This window comes from Cnephaeus nilssonii, assembly GCF_951640355.1.
Source record: "Cnephaeus nilssonii genome assembly, chromosome: 14".
NCBI lineage: Eukaryota > Metazoa > Chordata > Mammalia > Chiroptera > Vespertilionidae > Cnephaeus > Cnephaeus nilssonii.
In genome coordinates, this window is record NC_137085.1 from 72,498,790 (window position 1) to 72,526,775 (window position 27,986).

The 27,986-nt window shown below is 47.9% G+C and overlaps 1 protein-coding gene across 1 annotated transcript; it reads right to left on the bottom strand.

Annotated features, from left to right (window-relative positions):
• Positions 1-213: 213 nt before the first annotated feature.
• FBP2 (fructose-bisphosphatase 2) lies at positions 214-27,396 on the bottom strand (the record flags this gene model as incomplete). Its single annotated transcript, XM_079790954.1, has 7 exons — positions 214-408; positions 3,938-4,057; positions 6,229-6,366; positions 11,936-12,076; positions 18,137-18,229; positions 22,166-22,328; positions 27,227-27,396. 7 exons carry the CDS (start codon positions 27,394-27,396, stop codon positions 214-216), a joined length of 1,020 nt encoding a protein of 339 aa, XP_079647080.1.
• Between the last annotated feature and the right edge of the window lie 590 nt (positions 27,397-27,986).

Below are 27,986 nucleotides of genomic sequence, written 5' to 3' on the forward strand. Positions count from 1 at the left end.
ACATGTGGATCTTTATTCTTAGCCATATGCACTGAGGACAGAGTCTCCTCTGGCCTCTAGACCTGTCCTGAGCAGTTTGATGCTGCTCTTCTGTTTGTGGTTGGGTGGACTGGCCTGTTGTGACTCATCACCACTGTTTCTGCCTATCAGTCATTTAGGGTTCTTAATACAGAGGACAAGACTAAAAGAAGAGGGCTTGCAGGGTCAAACTCACTACTTGCCTGCCTGGTTTCTCTGTACACAGGTGAGATATTCCTGCACATCATCCGGGGACCCCAGAATAAGGGGGACTCGTTGGTGAATGGCCTCGGGCTTCACGTCCAATACCGGCTGGGTGCCTGTGGTCGCCAAGCCCCCCGCCTGCTCAATGATGAAGGCCACAGGATTGCACTCGTACAGGAGCCGGAGCTGCACAGAAAGGGTCAGGCAAGTTGCAAGTTGCCCCAAATCTCAAGCCCTGCCCCTGAAGCTGGACGCAGAATTCCTACCGCTGGACTTCCGCCTGGTCAGTGCAGTGGGCTCAAGCCCCTCCACAGAGCGGGCTTCCCGAGATCTAGCGCCTCGGGAAGGCAGCTGGGTACATCAGCTGCTGAGCAGGGCATGGGCCTTTGCAGGCACCTCTGCTCAGCAGCTACCTGACTTGTGACCTAGGAGAGACCTGCCTCTTCACTCGGGCAGAGGAGATCTCGGTGCCCCTTTCTTGCCAGGTTCCTAAGGAGGGAAACTGAAGCTGCGGCCTGGTTAGAGGCTCTGTCGGTGAGAAATGAGGCTTGGGTGGGGTTGGAAGGTCACCTCAGAGTGCTGGGTGCTCTCCCAGGATAACCACAGTGTCCCGGGGAGTGGCAAGGAACTCCACTTCTCAAGTGTCCACTCGGCTGAACAGTGTGCTGGTAATTAAATTGCCTTTTCTGTCCCTTAAACTAAATTAACTCCCGTTGCTTACAGTACACAGCATCCTGCATGTCCCTCTCATAGGCTGGCAGCGAGGTTTGCTTGCCACCTGCCTCTCCTATGTCACCATCCTGAGGGCAGGCACAGCATCTATCTGGGTCACTGTGGCATCTCCAGGCCCTGTGCTGCCGGACACAAAGAAAGTGTCCAAACAAGGCTACCGCAGACCTTGCCCAAGGGCTCCCAGCAGATGGCAAAAATGGGGGCGCGGGTAAAAGTGGCCCATGCCCTGTTTGCCAAGCTGTACCCATGGACCCAGGGCTGAGACTTTTCCGAACAAGGAATAACTTTTGTAAAAGGCTTGATGGAAATTAGCAGGTGACCTCCCGTGTCAATAATTCATGATGAGTTGAACTGAAATGGGCTGGAATGAATGTCCTTTTTGGGTCTATTTATGTAATTATGTTGTGACTCCCTTCCCAGACTACCCCCCATCAGACAGACACACACACACACACACACACACACACACACACACACACACACACACCATTAGATTCAAGGTGACATTCTAGCTAATTTTTCTGACTTGGTACCATTCTATCTTCTCCTTCCTTCCCCCATAGATGCAAAATCTATAACTTTTTAAGTCCCTTTTCTATAATCAGCTTAGGAAGTGGTTGACCCAGCACTATGCAGCCTTTTCCTTTCTTTCCTTCACATCCATTTTGAAGACATGTTGAAACTACTTGGAGAAACAGCCATATCTGGTGCCAATTTTGTTTTGTTTTGTTTTATTATTGCATGGAGAGGAATAAAGTGTGTCTGGTCTGGGTTGGACAGCCAGGCACTCAGGAGAGAGTATGTTAAGACTCGGGGCATTTACTTGCCATCTTGGTAAAACAGAGTACGACGCCCTCACCTAGACCTCCTGCCCTTAGAGTCATGGGCAGCCTGGCGGGGCCCAGCAGAGCCCCAGAGCATGTGGACACCTTGAGTCGCTAGTTTTGTCCCTGATCATCCACAGGAGGACACTGGAGGTCATGCTGTCCTGGACAGGGCACCAGGGAGACTCTGGCTGGCAATTTGCAGAGCTTGGCTCTTTCCTCCCCTCTCCCTGGCCCTAGGGGTGAGGGCAGGGCTTTTAGGTGTCAGACACGAAAGTCCCAGGTTGTAACCAACTGACCTTTGTTTGTACCTTGTTGATTCAGACACTTCAAAATCAAACAAACAAAGCACAGCATTCTCACATAGTTTGTTCTGGAGCCAAGGTTTGCTCTGACCTTAAGATCCCAGGGGTGTCATAAACTCTTCTGAAACAGTGCCCAGGGCTTCATGGTGCCTGGGCCTGTGGCCCTTACAATCTATTTTTTTCCCTGCAGTTAAAATCTACACGGCTCTACAGAGGCAAGCAAACAGAGGAGAGTTATCATCCTCCCCCGACATACACACACACAGATGCGGCCACAGAGTCCATGAGAGCCAAAACATGGACGTCAGGAGCCAATGGTACTCTAAATATGGGTGGTGGCTCTGGTGCTGTGCACATCAGTCTATGTAGGGAATTATGGCAATCCTACCTAATAAAATGGTAATATGTAAATTACCATCACTCCGCTACACCCACGATTGGGCCAGAGGGAGGCGCAGGGGGCGGGACTTGGGGTGGCCGGGGTAGCCGATTGGGCCGGCAGGACCCTGAGCTCGCGTCGCCAGTGGCAGCGCGAGCTCAGCATCTGCGCCATGGCTGTGCTGCGGAACAGAAGGGGCCTCTGGGGCAGCGAGCTCACGTCCAGCCGCAGACCATCAAAAGCGGGAGAGCTGGGTGCCTGTCTGCTCCGGCACCAGCGGACAGGCACCCAGCTCCACCGTGATAGAAAGCAAAACTGTGTAGGGGACCCTACACGTGCATGATTCAATCATGCACTGGGCCTCTAGTGTTTATATAATTATATATGTGCATTTTTTACAAATTTGAAATCATTTTAATAATTAATAATAATTAGTCTTAATGTTCTCCCTATTGGAACTGAGTAGGTGGCAAGAATGGTTGTATTTAAGAGTTTCCTCATCTTTTTGTTTGATCTCCTTTAATTCTCCGTAACACTTCTTTGTGCCCGCACCTCTCACACAGACTTTTCTGTGATTCCTAGTACAACAGGTTCATATACATGAGCTCAACACTCACATGAGGAGAAATGCCCGATACACCAATATGCATATTCAAAATCTCCTCCCTGGTTTCATGTGCTGTTAGATTTCTGGTCATGGCTTTGAACCTGCCATTCCAATCACTCAAATCGCCCATCCCGGGAGACGTGTATATGTGTGGCCAGTTGTTCGTGTGTCTGAGAATACGGCAGTTCTTTGTTTTGATTTGCCTACTTAGCTATGATTTCTGAGACTGGCTAAACATCAGACACCTTTCCACGAAAGGGTTTATTCAGGATCGATGCCTTTGGATCATAGGATTCCTACTCGATAATGCCAGCATTTTCAGTTTTGTGTCATAAACGTGCTTAAGATCTTCCAGGTGCTACCTTTCCAGAAATACTGAATGAGGTCAGAGCAGAAATTCTTATTTTGGAGTTTGGAAACTTTCTGGGGGATTGTGGATGAACTTCAAGTCACCTGTGAATCCCCTGAACACGTATGTAAAGTGCATGTTTACATGCATTTCTTTCTAGGAAGTGGGACCATAAGTTTATTAGATTGTCAAAGCGGTCTATGATCCAAAATGACTTGGTGGTGCAGCTAAAAGTCAGACAGAACATGTGAAAAGTGGGAGATAAGCACACTGACTGGTGGTGAGTGAAGGGCGGGAGGCCAGAGGAAGGGAAGGCCAGAAAAATCACCACTCGCAGCTTCAGCCTTCTCCTCCAGACCCACAACACCCCCAATTCACTCACACACCTCATTGATTTTCTACCTGCCCACTCACAGGCAGCATGCCCAGGTCAGGCAGCAGCCGAAAAGCAGGTGTGAAGAGAAAGGGAACTCCATTGGCTCCCTGACGGGGTCCAGCCCGTGGACAAGGGAGAATTACCTTGCCCTTGGGATTTTTCTGGTTCGCTGGGTATAGGAAGATCCCTCCATAGACCAGGGTGCGGTGCACATCGGCCACCATGGAGCCCACATACCTGGCCCCATAGGGAGGCCCGCTGTCCTAGAAAGCAGAGAGGGAAGAGACAAGATGCCATGAGTTCAGCAATTGGCTACACCCGCTCCCGGTCACACGTCCAGTTGGTATGGCCTCTGCATTCCAGGTTCTTCATCCTGCACCCAGGAGCGGAGGAATTGGAAAACATTATATAATTAAGCATTTCATTCATTAGGAGCCCCCATAGCTTGACCAGTGATTGAACTCATTAAATGAGGACTACTTAAATTAAGACACTATACCCTGAAACAACCTTAAGAGAACAGCTATTTTTTAAAAAGGAAGTATATATTGCAGAAAAGCAGATATGCCACCCCAAAATATGTCACATGGGCATATGGACTATTTTCAATTAAAGTCCATTGAGGCATAGCCCTGACCTGCTTTGTCCCCCGAAAGCAGGAAATAACTCTCCCTGCGAAAGGTACCCTCCTTGTCCCAGGAGGGAGAGCCATCCTTACAGAGGCAGGGAATACTCAGCAGAGTGTTTAGGGCTGAGAAGGCTGTATCGACAAGGCTGGTTACGTCCTCACTAATTTACTACCCTACACCCCCCTTCTCTGTCCTCTCAATTCTTCACACATTTATTGTTTCCTTGTCTAAAAGAAGCTTTGGTCGTTTCACTCGAGTTTCACATGTCCATGGGGCTCCCATAAGAGCAAAATTAAATTAGTTTTCTCCTGTTAATCTGTCTTATGTCAATTTAATTGTGAGACCAGCCGGAGAACCTAGAAGGGAAGGAGAGAAAGGTTTTCCTCCCTTGTGACTCACACAGTTGCTTGGCAGCCCCTTGAAACTCCCTGGCGCGCCACGCCTCAGAGCTCTCTTTACTTCCCGAGAGCCAGGACCCTTGAACAATGACAACGTTTGCACTTACTCCAAGCAAGCTTACCACTGGCAAACTTCTAAGCAGCTTTAGAAACCATTTCTCACTTAAAATAGTGCATCGAAATGTTATCATTTCAATGTGTGACCCGAAGAGAACAGAACCCAATCGGTATTTTACATTCCCCTCTTCCACTAAGTGTTCCAAGTCCGGCGTGTGTGTCTCACAGCACCTCTCCCATCAGGCTCGGCACAGGTCTAGTGTTCCATAGCCTCACGTGGCTGCTGTGCTGTTAGTGCAGATTTCATTACAACCTTTTTCTTCTCATATCTCAAAAATGGTTAAAATGCAGAATATTCTGTATGTCCTTTTTGGAGGGGGGGTATTTTTATTTTTTAAATTGAATTTATTGGGAAGCAATCAATCGATGCATCTCTCTCACATCAATGTTTTCCTCCCCCCGCCCCCACCCTTCCTTTCTCTCTAAAAATCAACTGAAAAAATATCCTTGGGAGAGGATTAAAAAAAAAAAAAAAAACAGGCACAAGAGAGAGAGAGAGGGGGGTTGAACTCTTCAAAGCTTCAATTTAAGGTTGAGGCAGCAAAGTCAGGTCCCAGCATCCTGTTGACCGAGTGCTTCCTGGTCCCATGGCATCCCACGAGGAGCTTCCAGGTCGGCTTCCCACACCAATGCTTTCCCACTGTGTGAAAAGGGGCCTCTCTCACCGCCCCCCCCCAGGATTTAGTGAAAAAGGGTCCCACTTGTAAACAAGCTTTTGTTTGACTCCCAATTTAGGCCAGACTTTACACTTGACCATGAAATTCTTTAGCTATGTGTCCATTTCTGCCTTAGAAGCTCTCCCCGGATGGCGGGCACGCTTAATGGATGGCTTGGGCTGTATGAACAGCCACATAAAGTCTGGAACCGGGTGATCACATTGAGAGTCAAAGGGCTCCCTAAAGCGTGGCATAAACACAAGGCCCAATATCAGAGCATATGAATGGGACTTTCAAATATAACTCTTCCATCTAAAAGCAAATATAACTGAGTGCCAGAATCTATGAAGCCCAGAAAACATATGACTAGAGAGAGGTTCTGGCCTGAAATGCTGAGTTTCAAAAATATGGGCTCATTAAAAACAATTGCTCCTGGAAAAACTCAACTGGGGAGTGGTGTCATCTTTAGTAAGCAAACTTTAGCTGTAGAAGGTACTGATTGCTTATGAAGGCAGTTTGCCACTCCATACTGATCAGAGCCATGCACCAAACCTACTCTGGCCAGGCCCTCAGAGCCACCATTGAAACAGGAACCCACTGAGATGGCATTCTGACTTAGGCTTTCTTCACTCACCTCAGGAAATTTCTTTTTCTGCACATATTCCGTGGTGGCAGCATCAAAATACTTGGCGTAGCCCTCATTGAGGCTGTAAATATTTCCTTTCTTTTTGATTTTGACCTCTTTTTCTACCAGAACAAATTCACCAAGAGCCTAGAAAGTTGAAGAAAAATACCAGTCAGAAGAGAGATACCCGGAACCAGAAGCCAGCAGCACACGTCCCGACAATCCCAGAACATGAGAAGATGTGGGGCTCCTGTAAGGGACCAGGGGGTTGCCAAGTCCTTCAGCAGCCTGCCCAGTGATATTTGCATGAGCTCTATAAAGAACAGTGACAATATTGAGTCTGCACAGGAAGCATAAGCAGCAATATAACATAATTCAAGAAAAGAGGGAAAGTTTCCTTTGTAACGTTCATGGTCAGCTAGACTACTCATTACAAGGACCCTAGCTGTGTTTATCCCCCAACTTACCACCCTCAGCTAATTCCTAATGTTTCAGGAAGGCGTGAGCCATTACCAGTGAGAGGAACAAGTTACACAAACGGGGATTTGTCATAAAGGTGGGGAAGGCAGTTCTACCACTAATTTGTGGTCCAGTTATTTTATTTTAATAATTCAGTCTTGGAAACCATTAAAAGCTCCTGGTATCCCAGTTCTTGTATGGGGTAAAGGAGAAATCCCTTCAATCAGAAACTGTATGCACTTGGCATAAGGAATAGCTGATAAAAATTAAAGAAATCCTCAGAATTATTAATAACATTGTGCCCAGCCCCCCATGGTCACTATCTGTAGGACACCCTCAGGTACCCTGGTACTGAGTGCGGTGACATCAGTCCCTGTGGATATGATTAGCCAGCTGCACATTTCACCTTGAAAGGCTGGATGTCTCCCTAAGTCACGGGAAGGGAAGTCAGGGCCTGGAAATCCAATCAGTTCTGATAAACCCTAAGATGACAACTCACAATGGGCAGCTAGACTAGGAGGTTCCTGATGAACATAAACGACATTTCCAGAATATAAAGAGACATGGCCATGCCTACTATGTAAGAAATAAGACAGTGACAAGGATACTCAGCTCCTGTGGAATGTGAGTGATGACTGCTTCCCTCCTAGTGATTCCCTGTCCTCACTTTAATTTTCCCACCTCCTAGAGAAAAATTACTGAGATATATGATCATTAAGTGTACCCACTTCTTGACAACAGCCAATCTAGAACGGACTTTTTTCAAATCCTCCTTAGAATCATCAAGCAAAATACGTGTTATCATAGCCCGTCCCATGGTTCCTCTATCGTGCATTCTCTGTTGCTCAGTAAACCTAACTTATTTTTACTATAGGTATGTTCTTGATGGTCTCTGGTTCATGAGCTTTTTTAAATTTATTTTTTAAAATATATTTTACAGAGAGGAATAGAGAAGGGAGAGGGATAGAGAGTTAGAAACATCAATGAGAGAGAAACATCGATCAGCTGCCTCTTGCACACTCCCTACTGGGGATGTGCCCGCAACCATGGTACATGCCCTTGACCAGAATCAAACCTGGGACCATTCAGTCCGCAGGCCGACGCTCTATCCACTGAGCCAAACCAGTTAGGGCTGGTTCATGAGCTTTAATATCCTATGTGCACATTTGTTGCTTTGGAGCAGCCTAGCACAGAGTTCTACTTCCTAAAAGCACCTTAACTCCCTTTGGTGAGTGATCTCTTCCCATTGGATGCCAGTCTAGGAAGACACTAAGCTGGGCCTCCCCTAGCACAAGGTCAGGCACTTGACTTAGCGTGGCAAATTAGATACTCCCCCTACCATCTGGATGAGAGACAGAACCCGCAGTGGCGTCCAAACCAGACTTGTGGTGCTGCCAGTCCATTCCTGTGCGTCTTATTGCCTGGTCCTCTAGACCCGCCCATTTCTAGCCTGGGTCTCCAGCTTTCCCTTGAATGCCGTAGCATCCTTTACTTAATTGCGCCAGAATCCCTTTCTCTCCTGCTTAACAGTACGAGTGAGACATACACAACTGTTGTCTAACTAATGTCATTCACTTGTTTATCCATCCCTGGGCCTGGGATGGAGGTACTCAGGCCCCTAGAAGGCTGTTCCCTATTGTGGGAAGGAGACAGCTGTGGAGCCTTACCCTAACCTGGAAAATATGTTCCTTTGTTTTGGCTCTGTGATCACTAACAACCACTGATTATTAAAAAGCTTCCCATGGCTTTGAGAAGGTACCTCATTATTAGGCACCATATCTTTGTCATTCAGAAACTCCTCTGCCATTTGTAAATGGATGCCTTGACATTGTGGTTTATAGCACATTTGAGTTTGGTTAACACGAGGTGGTCCCTCTGTGACTGCACACGAAGTGTTCTCTGACAAAATCAAATGATCAGCCCTGCAAACTCAGAAGTCAGACAGGCTCTGGTTGACCATTTCACCTTGAAAGCCTCTGGCCTATGAGTCCCTGCCTAAGTAATCTGCTGGCCACCTCCATGATTTCTCTATCTGTGACCTGGACAATGGCCATAAGCTACTTCAACTTGAAGTCAACCTCCCAAACAAGCCCTAAACTTCCCACACTGGGTCTTTGCTGAAATGTCATTTTGAGTAGGTGATGTGATCCAAGGCGATTTCAGGCTAGTGAAGAAGGATCAGCAGAGATCATACAGTGTGTCTCTTTTTTCTGATGTGCAATCAAGCTCTCAGCTACCTATGTCCAGACTGAGCCCTCTGTCATGACTGAAGATGGGAAACATGGGCTGTGTTTCTAGAACCTTTAAGTTGGACCCCTAAACCAAATGCACCTACTTATTGCCTTTACAACCATTTCCGAATGTTCTTGGAAATATTTTGCTTGCAATCAAGAGCAGTTTACTCAAAATTGATATAATAGTTAAGCACAAGACTGCCTGTAAATAGGTGTCTGGGACCAATTCGTGTGTGTGTGTGTGTGTGTGTGTGTGTGTGTGTGTGTGTGTGTTTCGGGCACACCATCAGGGTGGCTGAGAATTCGAGTTCATTCAACTGAACTCTGACACTATCTCCCTGGAGATAGCATGAGATTCCAAGGCCCTCCACTTCAGATACCAGACCCAAGCCCAGGTTGTTACCTACGGTTCTGACCAACTGGCTATAAACCAGAGGGTTTGTTTTTGTTTTTGTTTTTAAATATATTTTTATTGATTTCAGAGAGGAAGGAAGAGGGGAAGAGAGAGAGAGAGAGAGAGAGAGAGATCAGTGATGAGAGAGAATCATTGATTGGCTGCCTCCTGCATGTCCCCCACTGGGGATCCAGCCCAAAACCCAGGCATGTGCCCTTAACTGGAATGGAAGCCGGGACCCTTCCGTCCGCAGGCCGACACTCTATCCACTGAGCCAAATCAGCTATGGCTAAACCAGAGTTTTATAGAAGACTCATTACCTCCTCCTCAGATTAATTTGCTAGAGTGGCTCAGAACTCAGACAAATATTTTATTTATAGATTACCAATTTATTAGAAAAGAATATAACTCAGGAATAGCCAGATGGACGAGACATGTAGGGTAAGGTATGGGCAAACGGCTCAGAGCTCCCATGCCTTCTGTAGGCATGCTACTCGCCCCAATCTCCATGGGTTCACCAACCAGAAAGGTTGGGGGGTTTACGGAGGCTTCATTACATAGGCCTGATTGATTAAACCACTGGCATTTGTTGACTGAGTCAACCGCCAGCCCCTCTCCTCTCCGTGGAGATCAGAGGGTGGGATGGAAGGCTCTGACCCTTTGGTCGTATAGTTGCTCCATTGGTAACAAGCCCCCATCTTTAGGTGCTTTCTGAAAATCACCTTAATAACATAAGGTACCTTTATCATTCCCAACACCTAGGAAATTTCAAGAGTTTTGGGAACTGTGAGCCAGGAACTGTGCGTGAAGATCAAATGTATATGAGAAATACATTTTGGTCCTCTGAATGACCTAATATATATTTTTCTTATAAATCACAATATTGAAGCCTGAGTGTGACGCCTGGCTCCAGGTCACTAGCATGACCTTGAGCAAGTTACTTACCTTCTCTGTGCCTCACTTTCCTCATTTGAAAATGGGAATAATAGTAGGACCTACCTCAGAGGACTGCTATGAGTTTTTAACGCATTCATACATGTAAATTGCTTGGAACAGAGATCTATCCCCACTTAACAGGCACTGTATAACTGTTAGCTATTATTCCAGAACAATTTTAGAAAGGTCGTTTTATGGTCTGAGAGTAATATTTGTGAACTACAGAATTTCTCCAGTTTTGCCTGCTTCTTTGAACATAAGGAGAATTTACAGTATCAGCAAACTGAGACATCAGTGGGTTTTTATCTAATGAGTTTATATGTGAAAAGTCTATATTTAAAGAGATACTGGGTTTCCCTACGATAAAGGTTGTTTTAACTGTTTTGAAAATTTGTAGCCTCCTCCCCTCCACACACGCACCAACACGTGAACTCCACCAGGGCTGGATTGTCTGTCTGCTTGATCAGTACTATGTCTCCACCTAGAACGCTGCTTTGGGACATACTAGATGCTCAATAAACATTTGTAAAGTCAAATGCAATTGAACTACTGAACAAGTGCTTTCGACTTACTGAATACTAGAAACTTTGAAATGACCTTCGGTCTAAATTCTTTTAATGGTCACAAGACCTGACCATATTTGGCAAAGTAGTTCACAAATGATAGGCAACGCATCCAGATTTTAAAGAGAAATTCTGTAAGTTACAAATATTTCCCAAAATTTCTGCTGAACATTTTCAATGTACACTTGCCATGAAAGCCCAGCCTTCCTTTTTGAACTCTTGCGTCTTTATCTAATTATTTCTTCCTTTAGTCAGCATCAGGCTATCAGGTTTTCAGCTACCCTGAGGCTGTGCATGTTCTCAGTGGGAGAAATAGGAGCATAACACAGAACCTGATAAAGCAGTTTCCACCATCGCGCCTCCTATGGGGAAGGACATGTAGATTAGGGGAAGTCCTCCAAACCCAGGCTGTCCAATCAGGTAGCCAGCAGCCAAAGGTGGCTGTTTAAGTTAATGAAAATGAAGTAACGTTTTCAAACCCGGCTCCTCGGTCACACTGGCCTCATTGCAGGTGTTCACCAGGCACATGAGGCTACTGGCTCCCGTGTTAGACAGCACGCATCACAAAGCATACCAACACCAAGGACGTGCCAGTGCGTGGTACTGCGCCAAAGAACTCATGTTTCTGTCTGGAACTCGGCAGCCCTGGGATTCTTAAACCACTGTATTCCCGTAAACCAAAGAGGAATGCATTCTTTAAGGGACTGGCCTGAGTTGAGAGGACTGAACCTGCAGAACCCCTCACATTCCCTCACTTGGACAGAGGTCCTTAAAATTTTGTGATGACACTGTTGGTGCCCCAAACTAGACTCTGGCTCCAGAAGCAAGTATTAATAATGACCAGGGCCCCGACTGGGTGGCTCGGTTGATTAGAGAGTCATCCCAATACCCTAAAGTTGTGGGTTCCATCCCCAGTCAGGGCACATACCAATGAATGCATAAATAAGTGGAACAACAAATCTCCTTCTCTCTCAAATAAATAAATAAATAAATACATTAATTAATTAAATAAGTAAAATAAAATAAAATAAATTATTTCAGAATGACCAGGAAATTATGCCAGGCGACTAGAATGGAAGTATAGAACCCCATGGAGTCCCAAGTGCTGATGCTGCCATATTGGTACTTACTGGGTCAAGCATGAAGAGGTCCACGCCTTGCCCGGTGGAAAGAGCCACCAGGGTGGCACTGCCGTAGAGGGCATAGCCCGCGGCCACGATATTGCGGCCTGGCTGCAGGGCATCCTTTTCCGAAGGCTCCTCCTCTGAGGTCTGAAGAAGAGAGGAAGAAACAGTGCATTGTCTCTGGAGAGAGCCTTTGCCAAGGTGTGAGCTTCTTAACTCTCCTGAGGAATAACTTTTAAGAGTAAAATAAAAAAGTTGTATTGATAGGAAACTCTGTATCTTTCAAAATGATTTCACAGTATGTTTTTGTGAAACAGTGGAGAGGCTCTACAACCGTTGTTTGGAAGAGAAGGGTCCGAGGTCAGAAAGGTACTCACATAACCTCTTGAAACAGTGATCGACAAGGCTGGGGCTGGACCCATGTCTCCCATAGCTAAGCCAGCATCATTCTAAACAACTAACAAAATATGGGGCCAGTTGGCCCTCTGCTAGTAACAGCCTAACAACTTTATTTTAAAAGCAAGTCTCATCTTCTTTAAGGGTTTCTTTAAAATGTCACTTTCCCTTTAATATTTCTCTATGGCTACAAGTTAATTTAATTAAAAATGGCACATTCCTCTTAGTATTTTTCCTTACTTTTACAATCTTGCATTCTTTCTAACACATATTTTACAAACAATTAGGTCTTCATTTGACTTGTGTGTATGTGCTTAATAACTTGGCCTTATTTACAGATTCCCAGGCCACACCCAGATTCTGAGAAGCAGGCCCCAGAGCCGTGGAAGCAGCATGAGCATCACTTGGGATCTCGTTGGACATGCATGTCCCCGGCCTCCAGAGTCAGAAATGCCGGGCCCTCAGCATCAGCCCTCCAGGTGATTCCAGAACCACGGCTCCAGAGCGTGGTCTCCTCAGAGACGTAGATGGCAAAGGTGGTATTAGGTTTTTAAATTCAAAATCTTTAGTCATCCCCATTGGAGCTTTTGAAATACCTTTGCTCATCCATCAAAAGGATCACATTTTCTTCATATGAAACCAGAGTTCTCCCAGAGCGGAGATTTTCCTTTCTCTGAACTGTGAGCCCGCGGCCTACGCAGGGCATCACACTCTCTCCTTGATCCTTGGAAGCTTGCACTGTGGCTTACAGAAAATCCCTCCTCTCCAACTGGCTCCACTGGCCTTCAATTACTTGTAGAATCCCTGGCCTTGAAAAAAATAACAAGAAATTCTTTCTAGATCACAAGACTTCCCTCCTATTGCCTGTCTCTGTCTTCATCTATATCCTGGAGACCAGGATGTCTGTCTACACTGCCTTCCTTCTCCTGTCCCCACAGCAGGCTGGCCCTACCTACTAAATCTGATGCATATTTTCCAGTCTTCCTCTTACCTGACCTCTAGGCAGGGTTGGATCCGTTGGCTGCTGCCTCCTTCTTGAGATGCATCTCTCCAGAGCTTCTGTCCATTTCCCTCTTGTCTGGCTTTCTTTCTAACTCTCTAGATGTGTCTTCTCATTTGCTTTTTCCAACTCCTCTTCTTAAATGTTGGTCTTCCTTCTGGTTCCTCCCCATTGTCTACCCAGTGCAAAATGGACCTCACCCTATTCAGAATGGGGATTCTCAGCTGCTATATTTGTGCTATGAGTCCCAAACCCTCCCCACAAGTTTAATGGGGTCTGGGATGGATTCCTGCCCCAAACTGGCCCAATCAGAGTTTCTGCTCCAAAAATGTGTATCTGGGGCTAGAACATTCTGGTTGATGGCAACTTAGGAGCATTGGGGTGACGATCTTTCTTCTGTCATTGGCCAAAGAATTTGAAAAAACTGGTCCGCACAGAGAGGAAAGAGTACAGTGGCCATGGAAAGATGAGAGACTTTGACCCTTCTGTGGCCCAGGCCCTGACTGAGGCTGGCCATATTTCTGTCTTGGGGTTTCCTGATTCATTCCTGCCATTTACACCAGAGTCCTGACTAATAAAGCTCTCTTCTCTTCTTTGTCTACACACTTCTCGGCCACCTCACCCACAACCAAAGTTCCAAGCCCTACATAGGTGTCCGCACCTCCCAGACCTCCATCTTCATCTCTCCTGATGGCCCAACTCTTGGAGCCACCTGCCCAACAGACATTCTTACTCAGGTCCCACAGATGTCTCAAGCTCAACATGTCAAATATGGAATTCATTCACCCTGTCTCACTCCCCCAAATTTCCGCTCTTCTTCCATTGCTCCCCTTCTGAGCAAAGAGCACCATCATCTGACCAGTAGAAACCTGGAAATCACCCTTCCCTTCCTTTCACTAAGTCCAGTCAGTTCTACAACCCACTCGTCACAGGTCCTGCCCTCCTGCCTATCTTCACCACTACCCCTTGGTCCAAGTGACCATCACCCCCTGCCTGGTCCTCCCACTCCATTCTTGCCCCACTCCGATCCGTGGCACTTCTCTATTTAAAACACTTCATTGATTTCCCATGGCCTTGATGTCCAATGTTCTTCAAATATAAAAAGAACTCATAACTCAATAGCAAAACCACAAACTATATGATTTAAAAAATGGGCAGAGGAATTGCTAGACATTTTCCAAAGAAGATATACAAAGGACTAACAGGTACATGAAAAGATGGTCAAAACCACCAATTATTAGGGAAATACAATTTAACATCACAATAAAATATCACCTCGTACCTGTTAGAATGGATATGATAAAAAGATAAGAGATAAGTGTTGGTGAGGATGTGGAGAAAAGAAAACCCTTGTGCACTGTTGATGGGAATATAAGTTGGTGCAGCCATTATGGAAACAGTACAGAGGTTCTTCAAAATTAAAAGCAGAACTATCATATGATCTAGCAATTCCACTTTTGGTTATATGTCTAAAGGAAATGAAATCACTATCTTGAAGGTATATCTGCACCTCCATGTTCATTGCAGCATTATTCACAAAAGCCAATACATGGAAATAACTAGGTGTCCATCAATGATGAATTGACAAAGAAAAATGTGATATATATATATATACATATACATATATATAATGGAATGTTGGCCATAAAAAAATAGAAAAGAAGAAAATCCTGCCACTTGCAGCAACATGGATGAAACTTGAAGGCATTGTGCTAAGTGAAAAAATTCAGAAAGAGAAAGACAAATACTATATGAGCTCACTTATATGTAAACTCTATAAAAAATAAATTCATGGAAACAGAGAATAGATTACTGGTTGCCAGGGACAAGGGGTGGAGGATTGGGGAGAAATGGGTGAAGGTGGTCAAAAGGTATAAGCTTCCAGTAATAAGATAAATAAGTTCTTTGAATGTAATAGATAGCATGGTAACTACAGTTAATAATGCTATATTATACATTTGAACGTTGCTGAGAGAGTACGCCATAAAAATTCTCATCACAGGAAAAAACATTGCAACTATGTAAGGTGATAGATGTTAAATAAGCTTATCATGTTGATCATTTCACAATATATACATATACCAAATCATTATGTTGTACACCTAAAACTAATACAACGTTTCATGTCAATTATATTCCCAATAGGGGCCTGGTGCACAAAGATTCGTGCACTGGGTGTGGGTCCCTCAGCCCGACCTGCACCCTCTCCAATCTGGGAGCCCTCAGGGGAGCCCTCTCCAATCCGGGAGTTTCTGTCTGTCTTTGCAATCATATGAGCAAATTGTCTGAGACCCTAACCCAGTTTGGTTTGGTACCTGCAGAATAATAGAGGTCTTTTTTTTTTTTTCCTTTGCTCCATTGGTGGAGATTTCCTAGAAGTTGCAGGATATCTTCCCTTTAATTTTTCCTCGACACTCTGACTTTACTTATGTCTCTCACCTTTGCTTTCCCTCCATCCCCCACCCACAACAGTAACTTGCTCCAGGCTCACTTTGCTCTAGTGTCTAGGAGATCCTGCAACCAGAACTACGATTCCCAGCATTCCTGGTGCTCCCCGCACTCTTGGTTTCCGCTTCCAGTCAGGGGGCTGCACAAACCAAAAGGACTGCAAACTCCAGCTGCCCCCAGGTCAGGCTGACAGGACTGGACACTCCAGTGGTGTCCCTGGGATCCCGGCTGCTTGGCACCAGTGCACACACACACTGGCCACAGGCTCAAAGCGGGCGGGGTCCCAGGGACGCCCGCCACATCACCCCGACTATGCGGAGGCCAGGTGGGCGTCCCACCCCACCCCTAGCCGCTTGGTACGTACGCACTGCCCACAGGCCCGCCATCTTTGTTGTGTTAATTTGTGTACTCACTCCTGATTGGCTGCAGGCATCACGGAGGTATGGTCAATTTACATACTTGTCTATTCTTGATGCAGATAACACTGGGGGAGGAGCTATTAAGAGCTGTGATGGTGAAGTTAGGATGCCTGTTTGAATCCCTGTCCTGACTGGTGATGTTAATTGAGTTACTTACCTCCTCTGTACTTCAATTTGTTCACCAGTTTTTAAAAACTGGCAGAAGTATGTGTGCCTCCCCCGGGGCTGAGGTGCGGACTGACCCGGAGCCCTGTGCTGCAGGAGGGAGAGCAGAGGCTGACTCCTGCTCTTTTTCAGAATCTCATAAATATCACACCAGCGATCTCTATTTTTATCTGTAAGCTGTACCTCCAAGGGGGAAACGAAGCTCCTTCACTCACCTAACTCGTTTCTGCTTAAACTTGAAACAGCATCTTAGTCTTTAACTTTCTCAGATACCAGAGAAGGGTCCTGAGTCCTTCTCTCCTCCCTCATGAAAGCCTCCTTGTCTCTCGTCAATGCAAAAGGAGACACTCGGACCCCGCGGAGGTGTCCTCTCGCCCACGCAGGCGTGGCTTCCATTCTGTTCTCCCAGGCAGGAGGCAGAGGCCACTGGTCTGCGCCTTGCTTTTCTTCTCAGAGAGAAAGGTTAGGCTAATTCATATATTCTGCCAAGGTTAGTTTTCTGCTAAGCTTTTGCCCTGAAAATCAAATTTTTGCCCCTTTTTTGGGACAACCATCAGCCAAGCATCACCCATGTGTGCAGACAGCACTTTGACTGGCCCTGCATTGGTTTGATCGTAGGGAGTTGAGAGGAAAGAGTGTTATCGTGCAGCCAGAGAGCGGGGCCTCAGAAACCAGTCCAAGGGCAAAGTTACCCAACTGAACAGCCTTGAGACCCTCGAGTGCCTCCTTCTGCCCCGAAGCCATCCTGATTGGAGCAAGGATCGACTCTCAGGTCGAGGAGGCGTGTGGAGTATGTGGTTGTCATGCAGTTTCTGGTGGCCACAGACTAAGGCAGCTGATCTCACTGTTGTTAGGTATGTGGAGCAGATGGAACGGCCGCCAAGATATCCTGCTTCCCAGAGCCTGGGACTCTGTTGTGTTACAAAAGGGACCTTGCAGATGGAATCCGTTTTACCCATTTAAACAGCAGTTTACCCGGGACTAGCCGGTGAACCCAAATCTGATCAGATGAACTGTTGAAAGCAAAGACATGTCTGTGGCTGGGGGCAGGGCAATGGGGCAAAGTGAAGGTGTCACAGAGACCAGAGGAGTGAGAAAGGCTGGTCCCGGCTTGGCTGGCTCTGCGGACAAAGGAGCCACAAGCCAGGCAGTGCAGGAAGCCTCCAGAAACAGAAGGAGCCCCTGCACCGCCCAGCCAAGGCGCCAGGACCTCCCACAACGCCCAGGAGCCCCGAAGCGCCGCTGCCCACACAGCCCCGCCCCTCGACCCGGTCCGAAGCCAGGCTGGCACCGGTTCGGCCTGGGGAGACGCTGAGCAGAGAACCCAGCCACACCTGCCAGGCTTCGGACCGCGGAACCAGGAGATCGCCGGGGCGGGTTTGAGCGCTCACGTGGGGAGCTGTCCGGGCAGCGGTAGAAGGGATGCGGTCCGATTGGAGACCTAAAGGAGAGGCCTGCCCCCGGGAGCCCGCTCCGCGCCTGACGCCTGTGTCCCTTTCGGGTTTTGAACAAGGCCTGTCGGTGCCCTCCCGCTGCCGGCCGCGAACGCAGCGCCCAGGACGGGGGGGGGGGGGGGGGGGGGGGGGCGGGGGGGGGTCACGGTCGCTCGGTCGCTCCGGTTCCCCCAGCGGCGACGGGGCGGAGCGGGCTTCCTGACGCGCCCACGGGCCTCTCTGCTTCGTGGGGGGACAGATCAGACCTGCAGACCCGGGGCTCCCAGGCCAGGAACCTCCCGGAAACCTCCCGGGGAAAGGCACTAAGGCCAGGCGGGCTACTCACCTTCCTGTAGATGGCGAATATGGTCCCGATGGAGGCCAGGCAGTCGATGTTGGAGGAGCCATCCAGGGGGTCAAAGCAGACCACATACTTCCCCTAAACGCACAGAGGGAAGAGCCACCTCCGGTCAGCGCCGGCTGTGCGGTGGCTGCGCGGGGCAGGTAACGCGGCTCACAAAATGTGAGCCTTGCCCTGGCCCAGTGATTGCCAGCAAAGGGGTATTTTATCAAAAAATGCAGTTACTTAAGAAAGCAGAGTGTACCTGCGCATGTGAACTGTGCCGCTCAGCGCCTGCCTGCCCACCACAGAGCATTAAGGCCACACAGAGCCATGGAGGTCCCTCCACCTCCAAAAAGCGTCCCCCCCACTCCCACCGCCTCCGGGCCCCCCTCCTGGGCCCCGGGACTTGGAGCTGCTGAGGCCGGGAGAGGAAGGTCTGAGATGGGCATCTTGAGGGAAGAGGCGGGGAAGCTGAAGATGAGCTTGGACTCACTCCACCCACATCCACAGTAGGGCCAGTGAGAGGGTTGTTGTTTGTTTGTTAGTTATACATTTATTGATAATGCTTTCTGACTCTGTCCCCAGATTTTTTCTTCTTCTTCATTTTGGAGCACTTTTGCCAAAAATAAAAAATCAGAAAGTCTCAGAGCAATGCCCAGGCCCTGTGGGTCTTATTACGATAGCTGGTATGCATAGATACCTCAGAGGAATAAAAACACTCCTCTGGCCCTAACTGGTTTGGCTCAGTGGATAAAGCATTGGCCTTCGGACTGAAAGGTTCCAGGTCAAGGGCATATACCTTGGTTGCGGGCACATCCCCAGTAGGAGGTATGTAGGAGGCAGCTGATCGATGTTTCTCTCTCATCAATGTTTCTAACTCTCTACCCCTCTCCCTTCCTCTCTGTAAAAAAATCAATAAAATATATATTTTAAAAAAACAACACTCCTCTGCATCCAGCCCCTGCGGATGTGAAGGCCAGAAGACAGAGCGGGGGTGGGGGGGGGGTGGGGGGAGGAAGGTGTCTATGATACCATGCTCCTCACGCCCACCCACACTGCTCTTGCAAGCAGTCCCGCCAGCATTGCACGAGGAGAAGTCACCAGATACTTCTTACAGGCCTCCTTTGTGCAGGGCCTATGCAAGCCTGAGAGAGGAGGACTGGAGTCTCCTGGCTGATTAAACACGGTAATAAAATGTGAGCCTTGCCCTGGCCCAGTGGTCGACAAACTCATTAGTCAACAGAGCCAAATATTAACAGTACAACGGTTGAAATTTCTTTTGAGAGCCGAAAACCAACTTCTGCACATGGGCCACGAAGTTTCAATCGCATTGTACGTGCGCCCGTACGTGGTATTTTTTGGAAGAGCCACACTCAAGGGGCCAAAGAGCCACATGTGGCTCGCGAGCCGCTGTTTGCCAACCACTGCCCTGGCCGGTTTGCTCAGTGGACCAAAGTGATGAGGGTTCAATTCCAGGTCAATGGCACATATCTCAGTTGGGAGTTCAATCTCTAGCCCTGTCAGGGCACGTGAGGGAAAGCAACTAATTGATGTGTCTCTCACGTGAATGTTTCTCTCTTTCTCTCTACCCTCCTTCTACCTCTCTTCCACTCTGACTGAAAATCAATGGAGGAAATATCTTCAGGTGAGGAGTAAAAAACCCAAAACCCACAAAACTTGAGCCCTGGCTGGGCAGCTCAGTTGGTTATAGTATCATCCTGATACGCCAGGATATGGGTATCATCCCTGGTCAGGGCACATACAAGAACCAATGAATGCACAATAAGTGGGACAACAAATCCATGTTGCTCTCTCTCCCCACCCCCACCCCTTTACTCTCTCTCTCTCTCTCTCTCTCTCTCTCTCTCAAATCAACAAATAAAATAAAAATAATATGCATTCATTTAAAAAAAACTTGAAGTAAAATGGGAATCATTTCTACTGTCACTAAAATTACTTTCCCATGACTTTCCAATGGGTAATGCCTTACCTTAAGTTGAGCTTTATTTCCTTTTTGCTCCCTTGTTCAACAGGGGGAAAGGGCACAACAAAATGGAGTAATTCATAAACTTGGAAATTTCCCATTCTCCCTGAGAATAATCCAGCTTAGCCCATTTATTCATTCATGGATTCAATCAATATTTGTTGGGCATCTATCATCTGTTGGAAAGTATTTAAGGAACTTATATGGAAAGCGGCATGGAGTATTCAAGAACTAGCATGAAGACATGTGTAACTCAGGCCAGCTGGGAAAGAAAACAGTAGATCAGACTGGAGAGAGAATTGAGTGTCACATCAGTGGAAATTGAAAGTTGAAAATTATATGACAAGAAGAGTAAAGTGTTTTTCATAGTCCCTGGCACACAGTAGGCACTTAATAAATTTGGATTTACCTTTTCCGTCCTACCAGCTAATCATAAAGAAATGGCACGTTGTCCCTAACACCCAACGTATAAATCAAGGGCCAATAGTCCCAGCATGTATTTTGTATTTCTGTATCACAGCTGAACATAGTTGAATTTTTTGGCCACCAGCAAACCTCTCTCTTTAGTAAACTGTCCATGAAACCAGAGTGAAAATGGACCCTCCCAGCCATGCCCTGCACTAACCAAGTTGACCATTATATTAATGCAAGAGCAAGAGAGCCACCTCTTTACGACTTCTGTATTAGTCTGACAGTGTGTCAGGAATGAAGAAACCTCTATTGAAATCATAACCCCCTTGAGGAAGTGGGGGGCGGGGGGGGGGGGGAGAAAGGGGTACAGAAATGGGGAGGGAAAATGTAAGAAGCTGTATAGTAAGGCTCTTCCCAGGAACTCTACTCTTTACTGAACTTGATGATTTTCAATTCCCCCCAAAATGCCAGTACTAGTCACCGATGGGTACGTTAAATGAAAATCCATGAACCCCACTGCACAGATGCTGTATGTCTCCAGCAGTAAGGGCGTCTGGGAAATGCTGGGCCCTCTGTTTAACTCTCTCTGACTGTTCAACTCTCTGCAGCCTCAGGTTTGGCTGACTACCCAGAAAGCCGGAATGCCGCCCCGAGATAAACGCCAGGCCCAGGAAGGAGGTTTATGAATGTGTCGAGTGTGGATAACTGCCTGATGTTACCTGCTAGCTCAGCAATGCCTGTTCTTTCTGCTGGTCTATGTGACTACCCACCACACGGTTTTACTATTAACTCCGTGAGAAAGAGACCCTATCCTGGGAGGGTGTCTTTGGAGTCAGATGGGATCAGGCAGTTTAGGGCAAGCGCCGTGGGGAGGGAAGATGGTAGTTAAGGAGGGAACGAGCCAGATGGTCAGGATGTGAGCAAGATAGGCGAATGTACCAGTCAACCATAGAGGGGCCCTCCCTCCGGAACCCAAGAGTGGGAAATGAGGGCAAAAAGAGATTGGCTGGTGTTTTTTTGAAAGAGCCAATAGAGGGCAAGAGAGGAAAATATAAACCTCAAGACTAGTGAGCTTCCTCGGGAACCCTTTTCGGGACCCCTCCCCCATGCTGAGAGCTTTGTTACTTTTGCTGTAATAAACTTTGTTTCCCTTTGCCTACCCCTCCCTTGGCTGTGAATTCTTTCATCAGCTTCTGGAGACAACAAACCCAACAGCTCAGACTCGAGTCCCACAACCACTGGGAACAGCTGCTTTGCTCTTGTGTGTGAGTTTCTCCTATGAAAGCTCTTATGAACGTGGATGAGGTTATGTGTCAGTTCTTCAGAATCGATCCTGAATTTAGGATTTTGGGGCTTTCCCCTGACATGCACCCCTTGAGGAATCTCGGTAAACCACTCTGATTTATATTCTGAATGAGTCACTGTCCTGCTATGGAGTTTTGTTTGTTTGTTTGTTTTTGCAAGATAGCATAAGACTTCCAACTAAAGAAGTATGCAGTAGTTTAGGGAAAACAAAGTAAGCTAAGCAATAGAGGAAAATCCCAGAAACAAGAAATGCAAGGCAACAATCTTCTCAACTCAGTATCACCACCTAGTGGTGATGAGCAGAACTGCACCCCCCCCCTTTCCGCACGCACCCTCTTGTCCTTGGCGGTGATTATCGCCTCTTTATTCTCTTCTGAGACCAGTACACAGGTGCTGTAGGAGGACTGGAGCATGTTGATCACCAGGGAGTTGGACAACACATCCAGTTTCTTCACCTCATCCCCTGTCACGTTCACACTTCCCGCAATCCCATACCTAAGAAGACAAAAAAAAAAAAAAAAAGTTGATTGACATCACTGAAGGATCCTGAACTCCAACAAACAAGTCCAGACACCAACACACCACCAGTCTGTCTATCTTTCCCTTCATGGCTCCAGGGTCTCCAAATGATAAACACAGCCCCAACATGTCATGTCCTCCAACACGGATTCTCAGCTTGCTTCCTGTATACCTCCAGGGCATATTGTCCTGGTCCCCTGTTCTCCCGACATGCTAACCAGAATTCAGTGTTACTAACTTACAACCCTGCCCTGGGCTCCAGCTGCTGCAGAGTTAGAGCTCTAAAGTCAGACAGCCCTCTAATTAATGATCCAAAAAGTAAAGAACCGTGACTTTCCAGCCCTGGAGTTTCAATATTTGTTATTTATCTCAAATAGTGGCCTGCTGGGCTGAATTAAAAATCACCCTGCTATCGAATGGTTTTACTTGAATAAGAAGGAAATTTGGAGACAGACTTAACTAGTTTAATATGGTTTTTCACTATCTCTTTTCAAACAATATCAGAAAAAGCACGACTACATACTCCTCTCTAGGGTTTTTGTGTTTTAGAGTATTAATATGCAAAGGTCTCAGACCTTCCACCCTTCTGGGAGGGATCCTTCTAATATTTGAGTCAGATCACTGGTCCACCCAGAGTTCCCAAGTCCCCACCAGGGAAGGGGAACCCATCAGGACCCACCGGCAAGGCCTGTTCCCACACTGACACTGTCCTGTGCCTCTCAGCCGCATGTGGCCAGTCTCAGCCTCCAGACCACTGGACTCACACCTGCCTTATGACCAAACCTAGGTTTGCTGCCCCGCCCCCATGCTCTTCCCTCCAAGAGCCACAGGGCTACCACCCCACTCACGCCTTTTGCATTCCAGCAGCTGCACAGGTCCTGTGGCCCCCAGTGCCCGGCAAGCTTTCCTCTCATTCTCACCTTCACTCACGGCACCCCCCCCCCCCCAACAGGCAGCGTTCCCTACCCACCTCCTGACCTGCTCTGGAAGCTTCCCAGGCCCCCTTCATGTTCCCACCACACGCCAGGCACACCCCTGCCATCCCGTCCACAGCGGCTCACCATCTACTCATGGGAATGTCTTTCCCGCTAGGTCACCTGCCCACTGAAACTCTGTGTTTACTTCCTCCGTATTCAGAGTCATAGGAGATGCTCGATACCTACTCACTGAATGGTGAATAAAGGATGCAGAACAGTAATTTCTCTTCCTCTCCCTTTTAAACACCATTTATTTGTTGAAAAAAATCCCCAGGTGGATTAACAGGTAGCCTGGGTTAAGAAACTTGGATTTAGCCACAGTGGGGACAAGTCCTTCCCCACCCTCTTCCCTGACGGATAGATCCCCCTCCCCCGCAGCCCTCCCCCATCATTCGCTGTCTGCTGTGATGTCAGGTGCTGAGCCACTGCCTTGGAAAACAATACCGATAGCCGGGTTCAAAATAAAAGCAAATAAACAAATAACAGCAATAGCGAAGCTGGGTTATTGTGCATCGGAGTTTAATGTGGATTCTTGAGGCGGATGCTGCGGGGGAATGAAGAGCGGGGGTTCCCCAGGTCTCTGGTGGGCAGAGATGAACAACAGGTTCTCTGCCCTGTGCTTGCAAGCCCTCTCCCCAACACCCCACAGAACACACCCTTACCCACCCCTCAACAGGCCCCTCCCCCCCACCCCCCACCCCGGCACTGGGCGCCCTGCACCCACACCCCAGCTTCCAGAGGGATGGAGGCTCGTGCACAATGAGGACTAACTGCCCAACAACCCCTCCGAGTGAGAGCCTGGTGAGGGGGTGCTTCATCGCCCCCAGGACACTCTAACCACTGAGCAGCCCTAAAACTTCCCTGACCATGTTTAAGTGGGATGTGCCATCATTTGACAAGGAAAGCCATGGAGAGGTTTTCAGGGGAGGCCTTCTAGCATTCCCTTCTTCCTACGGCAAGGAGTGGAGAAGAAAGAAGGAAAAAGAGAATGTCTGACCACTTTTAAGTTGTATGCATGGAGCCTGTGCCTAGAAAAGTCTTCCCAAAAAGAGGAAGCGAGGATGAGGGGCTGGAGGCCCCTGAACGAAGTGGCAGGAGCCTGTGGAGAGTCCCCTCTCCTGAGCAGAATTCCTCTGGGACAGAGTGCAACCCGTTCGCTCTCTGAGAAGCAATCCCAGGGGCCTCTTCAAATCATCTCAGCATCTTGCTAGAAAGAAGGAATTTCCAGCCAATGGGCTGCTCCCACTGCACTCTGGGTGCTTTCACAGAGGAGAGGGGAAGGCTGCCGTCTGCATGGGCAGAAAGTGGAGTCCTCGCGCCAGACCGAGGAAAACGCAGCCCCCTAGCAAATGTGGGAGCCTGACGTCTCGTTTCCACGGGCTGCGCCTGCCACCTAGTGGTCAGTCTGCAGCATCGACCAACCCGTTGGCAAATTTCCCCAGGTCTGGGCTGTGAACTATGGTAATAAAGAGCATTTACTGAGCATTGAGGGTTGGCACTGTCGACATCATCATCACATGGACTTACCCTTACAACAGCCCCACAAGTTAGGGGCTATCAATATCCTCTCCATTTTACAAACGGGGAAACTGAGGTCCCAGTGAGAATATGGAAGGAAAAGCCAGGTCAGATGAGCACCTTAATTATCCAATTCCTGAGTCCACTTCATCTGGACATTCAACGGCCAGAGAGTCAGTTCTGCAGCCGATTGATCCGACCCTACCACAGCAGCCGCTGCCCAGCGCGCGTCCTGCCAGAGCAGGGGCCCAGTGGACTTGGGTGAATAACCCTTAGATGCCAGCGGGAGAGGGCACCAAGCAAAGCCGGGCCCACATACAGGGCGAGGCAAGTCACTGCCTCGTGTCACTCAGCAGGCCCCCTCACCTGGCAGGCGCAGGGCAGAGGCAAATGGCTGCACTCACATTCGTGAGGGTCCTTGAGTGTAGAGCTTAGCATTATCTCCAAATGACAGCAATGCAGAGTGGGGAAAAGCTGACCGACCATAAGGCGTCTTTACCTGGATCCCGTTAATGGGTCATAAAACCTTGTGTAAGTAATTACGTAATTATCTTGTGGTAATTATATCTTGTCATATAATGCTATCACATTTTTGTGTTAAAAGCACTACATTGTCTTGCTTTTTATTTTCTGTTTTGTTTTGTTAATCCTCATCCGAGGATATTTTTCTCCCCATTGATTTTTAGAGAGAGTGGAAGGGAGGGGGAGTGACTGAGAGAGAAACATCGATGTGAGATAGACACATTGAATGGTTGCCTCCCACATGCTCCCTGACTGGGGCTAGGGATTGAACCTGCAACCGAGGTACGTGCCCTTGAGCAGAATCAAACCCCTGACCTGACCCTTCAGTCCACAGGCCGACACTGTAACCACTGAGCATACCGGCCAGGGCTATTTTATTTTTCTCATTTAGTTTATCGTTATTGTTGAAAGTATTACAGATGTCCCTTAAAAAAATAAATTGTTGCCCTGACCGGTTTGGCTCAGTGGATAGAGCGTCGGCCTGCGGACTGAAGGGTCCCAGGTTCGATTCCGGTCAAGGGCATGTACCTTGGTTGCAGGCACATCCCCAGTGGGGAGTGTGCAGGAGGCAGCTGATCGATGTTTCTCTCTCATCGATGTTTCTAACTCTCTATCCCTCTCTCTCTTCCTCTCTGTAAAAAATCAATAAAATATATTTTTTTTAAAAAAAATAAAAAATAAATAAATTGTTAATAATAAAATTTTAAATATGGGACTTGGTTATTTCTTCGTTTTAGAGTAATAATAATCCTATATAATAAAAGGGTAATATGCAATTCAACCGAACAGTGGAACGACCGGTCGCTATGATGTGCACTGACCACCTGGGGGCAGATGCTCAATGCAGAAGCTGCTCCCTGGTGGTCAGTGCGCTCCCACAGGGGGAGTGCCACTTAGTCAGAAGCTGGGCTCACAGCTGGTGAGCGCAGTGGCGGTGGAGGGAGCCTCTTCCTTCTCCACAGCAGCACTAAGGATGTCCGACTGATGGCTTAGGCCCACTGGCCAGCTCCTCCCCGCCCCCCTCCCCCACCCCGCACCATCAGTCGGACATCCCCTGAGGGTTCCTGGACTGCAAAAGGGCACAGGCCTGGCTGAGAGATCCCCCCTCCCCCAAGTGCACGAATGTCATGCACCGGGCCTCTAGTAATAAATAATAGGCCCCTTCAGCTCTAGGAGGACCTCACTGGAATGACTACAGTGAAAAGGGAAGTCCAAAGAAGACTGCTTCTTTTTATCACAAACTTACACTGAACACTGGCTGTGTTGGTCAGTGCCCGTGGCCTGAACTTGGCCTCATTCTGTGCTTGAATAAAGCACCAACGAGAACAACGTGTAGAATGCTGTACCCTAAAAAGTTGTTTTAAAGACCAAAGGCTCCTTTCGGTGTAAGAAAGGAGATGTAGCTGGGGCCTGAGAAGTTATTTTGTAAATGATTCCTAGCTCCTGATGAACTGGCCAAGGTCAGGACAATAAAACGTTCCCATCTGCAAAGGGCATAGTCTCCTGGCTGTTTCTTTGTGCCAGTGAGAATGCAAAGACAAAAGTCACAACAATTCAACATGTTTTAATGTAACAGGTCACTGAGCTTGCTATCATTATAACGGCAACTGGAAAAATTATATACATATATATTTTTTTCTCCATAGCATGTCTCCAAGTATTTTGTTCCCTTCTTGAAAAAAGGCTAAGTCCCCTTTGATAAAGGGGACAGAAATTTTAAGGCAACTTCCATGCAGGGCTCATAGGCAAAGCGCTTTGGCCAGATTTCCTGCCAAGTGCCTGCCGCTTGCCCACACCCCACCTGGGCCCTGTCCCCAGTCCGTGGCTCTGCGCACCCGCACCTGCTCCCGGACTCACAGGTTGGCCAGGCCGGCCTTGCGCACGGCCGAGGAGATGGCCTTGATGGCCGTCAGCATGGAGTTCAGCAGCTGCGTGAGCTCCCCTGTCCCTTTCGCCTGGCGCCCCTTTTCCATCACATAGCGGGTGAGGGTGAGCATGTCCGTTTCGAAGGGGCTTCTGTCCGTCATTGTGGCTGGTCCTTTTCCAAATCCCCCTCTTCTTCCTGCAGAAACCCTTGCTAGTCTCTAAGAGCTGTTGCTCCGTGGTAGCAGAGCTGGCCAGGACCTTTAAGGAACAGTGTCCCAGCCCACGTGGTTGAGATCACTGGGCAAGCCCTCCAGGATCTCTCTCCGGCGTGGCTACCCTGCAGGCTGCCAAGGCCCACAGCAAGCTGGAAATAGAACCGGGAACCCGGAGACACAGACCTACTTTCTCTTGTGAGCTGCTCTCTTTAAAGACCCAAGAAGCACCATTTAGTAATAGGTGGGAGATGAGAAATCCAGCCACTAACCAGATCCACAGAGCCCCTTTATTTGAGGACAGCTCAGTCTGATGCAGAGCCCAGGTCCCCCTGGTTACAGAGGGCACATGGGCAGATATCTCACCTGGGGTCCAGGTGACATAATAACGTGATGGCAATCCTGGGACCTCTTAGCCAGGGTTCTTTCCTGTAAGTTTGAAGGATGCTTTTTATTTCCAAAAAAACATGTATGACTGGACAGATAGCCCTAAGAGATATCGAAATTGGGAAGACATAGATTATATTCCTAGCACAGTG